The 12,500-nt window shown below is 38.7% G+C and overlaps 2 protein-coding genes across 2 annotated transcripts in view; one reads left to right on the top strand and one right to left on the bottom strand.

Annotated features, from left to right (window-relative positions):
• IZUMO3 (IZUMO family member 3) overlaps positions 1 to 7,983 on the top strand; it is a 16,823-nt gene extending 8,840 nt beyond the window's left edge. The window contains exons 3-7 of the mRNA XM_032236268.1: positions 3,843 to 3,948; positions 5,620 to 5,624; positions 5,788 to 5,868; positions 6,670 to 6,760; positions 7,926 to 7,983. Of these exons, the coding sequence (XP_032092159.1) occupies positions 3,843 to 3,948; positions 5,620 to 5,624; positions 5,788 to 5,868; positions 6,670 to 6,760; positions 7,926 to 7,983 (341 nt within the window). The remainder of the gene's footprint in view (positions 1 to 3,842; positions 3,949 to 5,619; positions 5,625 to 5,787; positions 5,869 to 6,669; positions 6,761 to 7,925) is intronic.
• A 368-nt stretch (positions 7,984 to 8,351) lies between these two features.
• The window catches only part of IZUMO2 (IZUMO family member 2), a 14,052-nt gene continuing 9,903 nt past the window's right edge, over positions 8,352 to 12,500 (bottom strand). Inside the window, exons 5-7 of the mRNA XM_032236267.1 lie at positions 10,048 to 10,128; positions 8,539 to 8,662; positions 8,352 to 8,394 (exon numbers count right to left, since the gene is read on the bottom strand). Of these exons, the coding sequence (XP_032092158.1) occupies positions 8,352 to 8,394; positions 8,539 to 8,662; positions 10,048 to 10,128 (248 nt within the window). The remainder of the gene's footprint in view (positions 8,395 to 8,538; positions 8,663 to 10,047; positions 10,129 to 12,500) is intronic.

The raw sequence follows: 12,500 nt of genomic DNA, 5'->3' as shown, positions 1-12,500 counted from the left end.
GATACATTGTTGCAGAATCTCTGGGATACAATGAAGGCCGTTATCAGAGGTTTGACAATAGACTACACAAGGAAGAGAAACTTAAAGAAAAGACAAATGCATAAAGCTTTAGATAATGACTATAAAATACTTGAAAGAGAACTACAGAGAGCACCACAAAAAAAAGATGTCAAAATAAAAATGGACATAATTAAACACAAAATGGACCTATTAGAAAAGGAAGAACTGGCACAAAAAATTAGAGGTGCCAAACAGCATTATTTTGAAAATGCGCATAAGCCAGGCAGGTGGTTGGCATATAAGATGAAAAAAGAGAGAGAAACAAAGAAAATAGTCCAACTAAGAGATAAGCAAGGAGAAATTCAGTACGGAAATATTGAGAAAAAAAGTATTATACAAGACTATTATGCTAAACTCTATGAAGAAGAGAAGGGGGAGGAGGGATGAGTTAAAAAGTACTTATAAGATGCCAATCTCCCCCAGGTACCAGACGAAACTAGAACAATGTTAGAAAGTAAAATAACAATGATGGAGCTAACAGAGGCACTTAAAAAACAAAACAACGGGAAAGCTCCAGGACCAGATGGACTACCGGTGGAATTCTACAGAACATTTGAAGAAACACTGACCTTCCCACTCCTACAAGTCATGAATGAAGTGATGTCTGAGAGCAAAATACCAAAGTCATGGTCAGAAGCGTATATCACACTACTACCCAAGGAAGAGACCGATTTAACACAAATCAAGAATTATAGACCAATCTCCTTATTAAATTCAGATTACAAGCTATTTGCATCCATACTAGCTGAGAGACTTAAAAAATATTTAAATGGATTCATCCACTCAGATCAAAATGGCTTCCTACCTAAAAGACAAATTAAAGACAATATGAGAATGATTTTGAATACCTTGGAATACTATGAGGCCCATCCTGAAAAGCAAATGGCACTGATGTTCCTCGATGCACAGATGGCCTTTGACAATGTGAATTGGCAATTTATGTTTTTGCAACTGGAGCAGATGAATTTTGGCAAGAAATTCACTCAAACTATACGAATGATATATCAGAAACAAGCAGCAAAGATAATGGTAAATGGAGAACTAACAGATCCGATTGAAATAAAGAGAGGTACGAGACAAGGCTGCCCACTATCACCACTACTTTTTGTCCTAACACTAGAGGTCTTAAACAGAAAGATCAGAGAAGAAGAAGAAATAAGAGGAATGAAGATTAAGAGAGAAGAGTATAAATTACAAGCGTTTGCAGACGACTTAGTTTTTATTCTTGAAGATCCATTAGAAACAGCACCCAAATTGCTGGAAAGAATAGAGGAATATGGAGAAGTAGCAGGCTTGAAAATAAACAAAGATAAAACAAAGATCATGACGAAGAATATCCCAGCAACACAAAAGAAAGAGCTGTCAGAAATGTTGCAGATTCAAAATACAAGCAAGGTTAAATATTTGGGGATACACTTATCACCTAGATGTAGCACTCTTAAAGAGGATAACTATACCAGACTAAAACAACAAATAGCAACCGACTTGGAGAAATGGGAAAATTTGCACTTATCAATGATGAGAAGAATTTCTACAATTAAAATGAACATTCTACCTAGAATTCTATACCTGTTTCAGACAATCCCAATCAGATTGGGTAAGGACTTTTTTCAAGATCTAAATAAAATAGTTTTGAAATTTATTTGGCAAGGGAAAAAAGCTAGAATAAAACTTAAATTACTACAAGATGCTAGATCTAGAGGAGGATTTGGGCTACCTGATTGGGAGCTATACTATCAGGCAACAAACTTGATGTGGACTAAGCAATGGATATCATTAAAAAACTCTAGATTATTGAATGTAGAAGGTCACGACTTACTGTTGGGATGGCATGCTTTCTTATGGTATAAGGGAACTAAATCACATGGTTGCTTTAGAAGACATTATATAAGGGAGGCGTTGTTGCTAAACTGGGAAAAGGTTAAAAGATTACACTATTTGAAAATTCCAGTCTGAATATCAACAATTGAAGCATTTTCATATCCAATAATATATAAAAAGGAAAAACAGTCAGATATATAGAATTATTGAATACAGAGGGTGAGCTCAAATCTATTCAAGAGTTGAAACAAGAAGGGATGGAAATGAACTGGTATTCATATGTACAGATACAATCTAGATATAATGAAGATAGAAAAACTAAAGGTCTTTATAATAAAATGACTGAGTTAGACAAAATTTTAACAGGTACTGATGAAAAAGTAATTTAAAAACTATATGGATATTTATTGGAGTTTAAATTGCATGAAGAACAAGTTAAAGAAACTATGATAGCCTGGGGAAAAAACTTTAAGTATGGGATTGACTTAGAGAATTGGCAGAAACTGTGGTCTCAAAATTATAAAATGACAATGTCTACTGCATATAGAGAAAACTTGTATAAGATGTTTTACAGGTGGCACTTACCCCCGACCAGAATCGCAAGAATGTTCAAGAATAAATCAGAAAAGTGTTGGAAATGTCACCAGATACCTGGCTCATACTACCACATGTGGTGGACTTGCACTGAAGCTAAAAGATACTGGACTAAAATCCACATGTGGTTGGAGAAAATGACACACAAACAAATAGGTTTTAAACCAGAGGTCTTTTTATTGGGGATCATACCAGAAATCTACAACAAAGACTTAAAATATCTGATTGTAAATGTGTTAACAGCAGCCAGAATTGTATTTGCAAAAAACTGGAAAAACGAAACAATACCAAAAGAGGAAGAAGTTATCCGAAAAATAATGGACCGTGCTGAAATGAGTAAACTGACATTTGAAATTAGAGAGCAAGAGGATGAACAATTTTATAAGATATGGGATTTGTTTTATCGGTGGCTAGGGGGAAAAAAAAACTTTGGAAATGAAAAATGATATACTTATGTTTTAATTGAAGAAAGTAAATGATGATATAATTTTGCTCTGAAACAATCTAACAATGACACAATGAAGAATTAATATAAGGTCTGGTGATATAATGTATAAGGCTAAGAACTTATTATAATGATATTTCGCTGCTGATAAGCAATTCTAATAGGGGAACAAATGAAAACTGGTATATATAGGCAGCGATGTTTTGTTGAAAAATGAAGGAATAAGATCTCTGTTTGAAGGTATGAAATGCAAGGTTAACAATAAATATAAGTATACTTTCTGGGGGAAAATAATGCTAATGTTAACTGAATATATATTGTAGAATGGAAATGAGGCCTTTAGTTATATTAGATGAAACATTTGAGACGGTAAATAATACTTGAAGATGCAGATGTTAAAACACTTGTAACCAAACGATATGCTGCATGTGATGATGCTGTTTCCCCCCCCCCTTTTTGGGGGGTCTTTTCCTTTTTTTTTTTTAAACCCTAGGTTATTGTGGTGTCTATTAAATATATAACAGAGAGATACGGGCTGTGTGTATGGGGGGAAACGTAGTAGGGATGCACCTGTAATCAAATGACATACTGTATGGGATGATGGGTTTGTTTTTTCTTTTCTTTCTGTCTGTGGGGTTTTTTTCCCCTCTGCCTTTCTTTTTCTAATGTTATGTGATTATGTTGTCTATGTAACAAAAATAATTTAAAAAAAAAAATTAAATAAATAAGTAAGTAAGTAAGTAAGTAAGTAAGTAATATAATCTGCAAGAAAACAGCCACGCTCAGAGCATCAAGGACCCCACAGTCCAACCATGTTGAACTACAGATATTCTATTCTACTGGTGCTTTTGAATCTTCTCCAGCTCAGCCTTGCTCAGAATCAGCTTCTCTTCCATTTTCTCCTCTTCTACCTTCCTCTTAGGAGTTTTGCTGTGGCAGCTCTCTATGTACCAGCTACGCTTTTCCCTGAGAAAGAAGATTCGCCAGATTCTGGAAGAATTTGCTGATCTTGGTAACAATTCTGAAGAGTGAAAAAAGAGGAGGCAAAACTTCCAGCACAGCCTATCTCCATCACGTATATGTACACACACACACACACACAAACAAACTTAATAACTTTTTGATAGTGTTTTCCAACCTTGACATCTTTAAGATGTGCAGACTCCGATTCCCAGGAATCCTGGGAGTTGGAGTCCACGCATCCTAAAGATGCCAAGATTGGAAAATACTGCTTTAGGAATATCTATTTTTATAGTAAGTACCGTATTTTTGGACTATAAGACGCACCAAGATTTTGAAGAGATAAATTTAAAAAAAATTTTTGGACTCTGCAGGCCTCCCAAACCATCTGCAGGCCTCATTTTTTTTTTAAAAAAAGAACAGGGCACGCGTAGGCTTTGGGAGGCATGTAGAGTCCTCCTGGGCACTGGGGAAGGCAAAAACGAGCAAAATAACAGCTTGTTTTTACCCTCTCCAGCCCCCAGGAGCACTTTGCAGGCCTCCCAAACCCTCTGCACATCCATTTTTGCAAAAGGGGCAGTGTTTCAGAAGGCCAAAAATGCTGTATTCCGTGTATAAAATGCACCCAGATTTTCACCCCCTTTTTTGAGGGAAAAAGATGTGCCTTATACTCCGAACAATATGCTACTCCAGGTTAAATGGGATGATGTGCAGGTAGGGGGGACTCCAAAAACAAGCCTCTTAGCCATGTTGGATTGTGAAAAAAGGATCTCAAAATCTATAGTTAGATAAAAGTATCAAAAGCATTCGCAGCATAGGAGATGGGGAAAACCCAAGCAGAAGACAGCTCCATCCAAACCCTGATTTGCCTTTAAAGGCATGTTGGAAAAGGACAAAAAAGTGCTTCTGGAAGTTGTGTGTCCTTTTGGAACCAATCCTCCCATCTCAGAGTTCCTTGATACTATCATGGCAGGAAATGGGGAGTATCTGCCATGGGTCAGTGGATGTATGTTGAAGAAGTCCAAATGATGTCTGCAACTATAGTTGACATCTTGAATTTTATTCTTCTTTTGTGGCGGAAAGAAATCTGGCTTTTTCCTTATGGAAATTGTGGACCTTTGTCATCAATGAAGCAAGATTTATGTAGGGCTCCCCAATGCCTTGGAGACAGGATGGGAACGGGGAAGAATTGGAATTTATTTCTGTCCCAAAATCCAAAATATCCCATATATCATTCAGTGCCTTAGTACTCTAGCTTAGATTTGCTCTCACCCATCAATTCGAAATATATTAATTTTATTTAGAAAATGCCAATATAAAAATTGTCCCTTGGAGGAAAACCTATGAGACATCCTAAAACCACTGTCTTGATACTGTATTGTTGAATTCTTGCTTGCTTATCATTCTGAAGTAGGAAAAAGTGTCTTCGAGTTTTCAGACTCTAAAACAATCCTCTTTTCTTTTCCTTCGCATCTTCTAGCTTGTTCAGAGGACTGCAGTAAGTATCAGACAAGTTTTGACCTTCACGTCTTCAGTTATTTACTACTTAAACTAGTGTTTCCCAACCTTGGCCACTTGAAGCTGTGTGGACTTCAACTCCCAGAATTCCCCAGCCAGCCATGCTGTCCACACAAGTAGCCAAAGTTGGGAAACACTGGCTTAGACCAGTGTTTTTCAACCTTTTTTTTGCAAAGGCACACTTTTTTCATGAAAAAAATCATGAGGCACACCACCATTAGAAAATGTTAAAAAAAATTAACTCTGTGCCTATATTGACTATATATAAAGTAATTCTCCCACGGCACACCTTACACTATGTCACGGCACACTAGTGTGCCGCGGTACAGTGGTTGAAAAACACTGGCTTAGACGATGGGTGCTTTTTTGAAGTCATTATTCTTTTGCAGCAGTGATAGAAGGACCTATTCTGGATTGCTGGACATGTCTGCGTATCACCACACAGTGTTTTGATGGAGAAGTCTGTGGAGGTACGGATGAAGAAAGGGAAGGGTGATTTTTGATCTATTCTGAGTCTCAACTCATTGCCTTTTGAATTAGTCTTCCCATCTCCAGATACGTTAACCTATTGTTAGCCTAAGAGTTAGCAAGGTTCTTTAATCTGTTAAAGATTAAAGAATGTGGTTTACAGACATTTGGGACCTCATTTGACCGACCTCAGAAGGATGGAAGGCTAGCCCTAAGATAGGTCCGTCATAACTTCAAGCAATCACTAAATCACCAATCATAAATCAAGGTCTACCCGTACTTCTCCCTTCTTACTCCCATTTAAAGATGCCCTTTTAGGCAATTGGACCAATATACTGTTGGGGCAGAAAGAAACTCTATCCCAGCATTAAATTTTATGTGAGTTCATGCAAGACTCTAAAACAAAACACAGTTTTTGTAATCAAGGCTGCTTATGACTTGAAAAGTGAGCCCATCAAATTCGAAAAATATTAAGCAACTCCAATATTCACTGACTGTGAAGAGTCCTTGCTTCCATGCTGAGCTTCTTGATAAGAAGAGCCAAGGTGGCGCAGTGGTTAAATGCAGCACTGCAGGCTACTGCTAGATCAGCAGGTCAGCGGTTCAAATCTCACCGGCTCAGGGTTGACTCAGCCTTCCATCCTTCCGAGGTGGGTAAAATGAGGACCCAGATTGTTGGGGGCAATATGCTGACTCTCTGTAAACCGCTTAGAGAGGCCTGAAAGGCCTATGAAGCGGTATATAAGTCTACTGCTATTGCTATTGCTATAACAAAAAGCTAAAAAATATTTTCTCTTCTTCAGTGGAAGACAAACATCTGGCAGAATACAATGAAATCGTTCTTTATGTGTTCCTTGTTTGCGAGTCAGTGATAACCACTTCAATCATACTTGTGTGAGTAAACACCCCAAGTCCTATGAATTTTCCCAAATGATAAGGAATACAATCAATAGATTAATTCTCCTTACCACCTTTATTCCTAAATAAATCACAGGATGTTAGTGAAATGGATTTTCTTGTAAAATTGGTGATTATGCTTACCTCCTAAAGAATCTGGAGACTCTCCCTATTCCATGCATTGCTGGAAGAGTTTCTGTACAAGCACAGAATTAAAAATTTATAAAATGAAAATCTTGATCTTTTTGAAAAAAGTTTTTAAAAAGTAAGAGCTCCAAAGCACATTTTCTCAATTTTGGCAGCTTTAAGAGCTAGTATGAATGCTGGGACTTGAAGTCCACAGAAGCTGCCAAGGTTGAAAAAAAAATAGGAATGCCTTCATAGGTATGACTATTTTGTCACGTTCCCTGATGTGTATACTTGTGCTATGCTTTTTGGCCACAACATTGATGGGCAGGGTCATCCTGTAGTATATCCAGGCAATTTGAAAATATGGTACAAAGAAAGCAAACAGAAATCTGAAAGGTTTGGACGAAACATTTATCCCTTTATCTTTTATTGGTCAAGAATTTGTGTAGCTTACTTTATTTATTTATACAGGGGAGGCTCGACTTATGACCACAATTGAGATCAGAATTTCTGTTGCTAAGCAAGATGGTTGTTGATCAAGTTGTGCCAGATTTTACCACAGTTGTTAAGTGAATCACTGTGGTTGTTAAATGAATCACTGTGGTTGTTAAATGAATCACACATTTGTTAAGTAAATCTGACTTCCCCCATTGACTTTGCTTGTTGGGAGCTGACTGGAAAGATTGCAAAATGTGATCACATGATCTCAGGACTTTGCAACTGTTGTGATTTAGGATTTAGGATTTAGGATTTAACTTTATTTATATGCATGAATGCATATATGAATGTTGCCAAACCCACAAATTTTGATCAGATGAACATGGGGACGTTGTAATGTAAGTGTGAGGACAGGTATTGTCACTACTGTAGTTACTACAGTGACAACAAATAGTTGTAAGTTGAGGACGACCTGTAAAGCATAATAGTATAATTTACCACCAGCTTTGTCTGCTATTATATGTAGATTTGAACTCAATTCATGTCCATCAGATCTAATCTTCCCTCTCTCCTCACCACATTTCCTCACTTCCAGGTACATGGTGTGTTTCAAGTACAGGAAGCGCATGCTGCTAAAATCTTTGGGCTATTAATTGCCTATATAGGCCAGAAGGCCATTTCAGCGACTTTTCTTCGTTCAAAGTATTCTTGATCTTCATTCTTGACAAGCTTGAATAAAAGAAATCCATTTGTAGGGAGAAGAACATCTGTCTTTTTTCTTTTTAAGCAGACTAGAATCACCTGTTTTAAACTAAGGAGTAAGTTTTCAATCACAAAGAGATTTGTGTTTATTACAGGGAAACACGGGGAAGGAGATAAGAAGGCAAAATATGTGGGAATACCAATCTGTGAGCAAAGGCGTCTTGAAGGTAGGATGGGCTGGCTAGGCTTCACACTCGGAAGGTCTAAGTCATCTCAGTCAGCAGGTGTCACTTAGGAGTGAGGAAGGGGTAGATCACAGCTAAACATACTGATAGATCTGACTTTTCCAGTACACAATAATCCTAGGAGAAAGGCAGAATTAATGACCCTCAAAAAATCTACATGAGGTGTAGTTATTTGTATCACATTTGATATGGAAGAACGTTTTAAATCTTTAAACCAAAAATTGCTTTCTAAGGGGACCACAGGCTGTTTGCAACACTTACACACCCATGATGACCAGGAACAACACTCCGCCCATACACAGGACAATGGCAACTCCAGATCGAGCGATATCTGGGTCCACCAATGATTCCCCGAAGCGAAGGGCCAGGCGGTCTTGGTTATCAACTAAAGATAAGGAAAACAGATTTGGGTTCAAAACAGCAAAGTGCAGCGACTTCTCTTTCCCAGGGCTAAAGTTCTACTCCAAGCAACCCGCATTTATTTCTTCTCTACCCTTCAGAGCTCCTCCTGCTTCCAAAATGGAAGGCAGAGATTTCTGCAAAAGCACATTGTTCAGGTTTAGCCCTAGAAAAAAGAAACTTGCGTCAAGACACAAAGGGTAATATAAACAATAAGCAAGAGAGACAGGAGGCCTGCAACAGAAGAGGTTTCTCTGACCTGAATTGGATGGGTACCTGTGTAGGAGATATTTAGATAATCTGGGCCGCCTTCAAATGTGGCTGAACTACCATATTTTTGGGAATATAAGATGCATCGTTTTCCCTCAAAAGAAAATCTGAGTGCGTCTTATACACTGAATACAGCATTTTTGCCTCCCAAAACCCTTTCCACTTAACCAAAATGGCCTGTAGGAGAGCTCCTGGGGGCTGGGGAGGCCAAAAATGAGTGAAAAACAAGCCATTTTTTGCTCATTCCCCCCCCCCCCAGCCCCCAGGAGCACTCTATAAGCCTCCTAAAGACTAGGCATGCAATTTTTTGGACAAAAAATGTGCTTTCTTAATCCTTTGTTCTTGGTTCTTGGCCTTTTGACCAGGAACCCTTTTCCTTGGAGTACTCCAATAAAAAGCAATCAGAAAACCTGCACCTCGTGTCTGGCATCCATGATTGGTTTCGGCACCAGGCTCAGACCTGAATTGGAGACAACAGCGCCAATCTGCACTAGCCCAGCCCTGTTCCACTATACATTAAGGAGAGCAATTGCTGGTTATTTTTGTTAGCAGAGATGAAATGTTGCAAGGAGAAACAATGAAAAGGGAACCCACCAATTACTTTATTGAATTGGCTCCCACATTAAAACAATAAATACAATTCAGCAGATTAATTAGTGAAGCAGAATAGGTGGCATGCTATTTTGCTATCGCATGCAATTGGAAAGTACTTTAAAATGGCAGTCTGGTTATTTCCCCAAAACAATTGTAAGTGCTGCCCTCTGCTGATCAAAGCAACACACAAAACAGGCTTTGAATCAAATCCTGTTTTTCAATCATTCTCTGAAACATTTGCAGGTGATCTTCATGGTTGGCTTCCAACCAGCAAAGTCAATGGGGAAACCTGCAGGAAGTTGAGAGTCGCAGTCATGTGATGTTCATGTGACGGTGCACTTAATAACCCTTAATAATAGTCATTTGGTCAATCACTGCAGCTGGAACTGACATAAGTCAGCATGTTTCTGTGACATTTCACTTTACGACTGCTTCACTTAGTGATGGAGCTGCAATGCAAATTGCAGTTGGGAAATGAAGACTACTTTAAATTCCAACTTTACTTACCAAAGCACTGACTTAGTGACAAGCAATATGCCGACGCCGGTAGGCATCTTTTGCAATTAATTACTGTATATGTCAATGATCCTGCAAGGGGATGGCAGGATAAAGAAAGAAAGTTTGAGAAATTAACTTTTAAAATCACCACACAAGAAATGACTAACTCAAGATAACCTACCTGCTCTAACCCCAATTCATACAACGGATGGGAGCAGCCTCTGTGGTGGGTTTCAAAAATTGTTCGAACCTACTCTGTGGGTGTGGCCTCCTTTGTGGGAGTGGCTTGCCGCCCATGTGACCGGATGGGAGTGGCTTGCTGCCCATGTGACCGGATATGAAGATACCGGCGACACTTGTCAGAACCACCTTAAATTACCTCACACACACAGCACTGGCATGCATAAGAATATGATGTACACTTGTTTTTTAAAAGGCATCTTTGGTTTGCGTTAAAACAACTTCAGCACACGCAATGCTCTGATCGCACCACAAACGCAGCAGTCATCCTTACCTTTCACAGAGGCACTGAGTTTTATAAATATGAGCATGATAGTGTAGAATAATCATATCCAAGCAGCTCAAGACAATAAATGGGCCCAGACAAACACAAAGAAAATAAAACAAATTCAGCCAGGACTCTGTAATTTACTTGAGAAAGGGCTACGCTGAATTTATGTTATAAAAACAGCAGGGCTGTTCACAGGATGGAGTCCAACAGTCAAGATAGCAGCTACAATTGTGAGATTGAAGTTCACCTGTTTTTTAAATCTTTGAACGAGAAATGTTTTTCCCCTTTTTCTTTTAATATTTGACATACAGGCAATATGCCAAGATTGCTCATAATTGTTTCTTATGTATGTTTTTCTTATTATTGTCTGCTATCTGTACATCTTTTTTTGTTTAAGTTTTGGTTTTGTTGTTAATTGGATTTTTTGGTATTTGGGGCACGGTGGGGGGGGGGGTTACAGGTAATTAAATCATCCCCTCATCTGGGTGTTCTGTGCTGTAGAATATCCTAGGCAACAACATTCCAATGAACCAAACAGGGCAAGAAAAAGATATAATCCAAAGTTTCACAACATAGTGAACCTGGGAGCCTGTCTGTCAAGATTGTAAGTTGTGACAGTTGTAAAACAGGTCAATTGAATTACCAAGCTGATTTTATGACCTTTTTTGTGGCGATCTAAAGCAAACATTGCAGTCATAAAACAAATCGCTGCTTTGGTCCGCTATGGACATAATGCTAAAAATGAAAGTAAGTACTGGCTTTTGGAAAACCAGTAATAAAATGTGGTCACATGATCACAGGACACTGCAAATACACTGCATAATGTAGCTATGTCACTAAGCACCTGAAATTCCATTATTTGACCATAGAAGTGGCTCAACCATTGGAACTTCAGAACTAAATTGTGGTTCACCGACAAAAGGGCGAACAACAAAACCGCGCCCGACTAAACCGCATCGCTGACGTCATCAACAGGGCGACAACAGTGCGGAGACAGAAGCACACTGTAAACCCTAAACCTAAACTTAACCCCTAAACCTAAACCTAACCTCCCTAAACCTAACCCTAACCCTAACCCTAACCCTAACCCTAACCCTAACCCTAACCCTAACCCTAACCCTAACCCTAACCCTAACCCTAACCCTAACCCTAACCCTAACCCTAACCCTAACCCTAACCCTTAACCTAAACCTAACCCTAACCCTAACCCTAACACTTAACCTAACCCTAACCCTAACCCTAACCCTAAAGCTAACCCTAAACCTAACCCTTACCTTAAGTTGAATCGGCTTTCTTTCAACGCGCTATTTAAAGTGCCCTTCTTTCTCCATGCTGGATGTTGTCGCCGCGTTGATGACGTCAGCGACGCGGTTTAGTCGGGCGCGGTTTTGTCGTTCGCCCTTTTGACGGGTCACACTAAATTGTAAGTAACCTCAGGGTATATCTGTTGTAACTTGGAGTAGTTGCTAAGCAAGTGGTCATAAATTGAGGACTATTTGTACCTTGAGAATTCAATTCCCTTTCCCAAATGTGGCACCCTAGACTTTGGTCTGAATTGCCTCTCTTTACGGATATTTTCTTAGATTTAACCCTTGGCTACACATAATGCAGAAGGTAAGTATGAGGACTTTGACAGGCAAATGTAAGAATAATTACCTAGGCAAAGGGGCTATATTTTTTTAAAAAATATTGAAAAATGAAGCAACATTCAGAAGTGGTATCGGCAGATACCTCCCTATTTAAATGGAGTATAACAAGGATGAGGGGACAGTGCAGCACCATCAGACTTGCAAGTTTCTGTTATTGTAGACAAATTCAATAAAAGTAATTTTAACCTTCTTTAGCAATAGCAATAGCATTTAGACTTATATACCACTTGATTGTGCTTTATAGCCTTCTCTAAGCCGTTTAGAGTCAACATATTGCCCCCAACAATTGGGGTCCTCATTTT

Source organism: Thamnophis elegans, chromosome Z, assembly GCF_009769535.1.
Source record: "Thamnophis elegans isolate rThaEle1 chromosome Z, rThaEle1.pri, whole genome shotgun sequence".
NCBI lineage: Eukaryota > Metazoa > Chordata > Lepidosauria > Squamata > Colubridae > Thamnophis > Thamnophis elegans.
The sequence above is the reverse complement of the archived record's forward strand: the minus strand, read 5'-3'. Positions and strand labels throughout refer to the sequence as shown.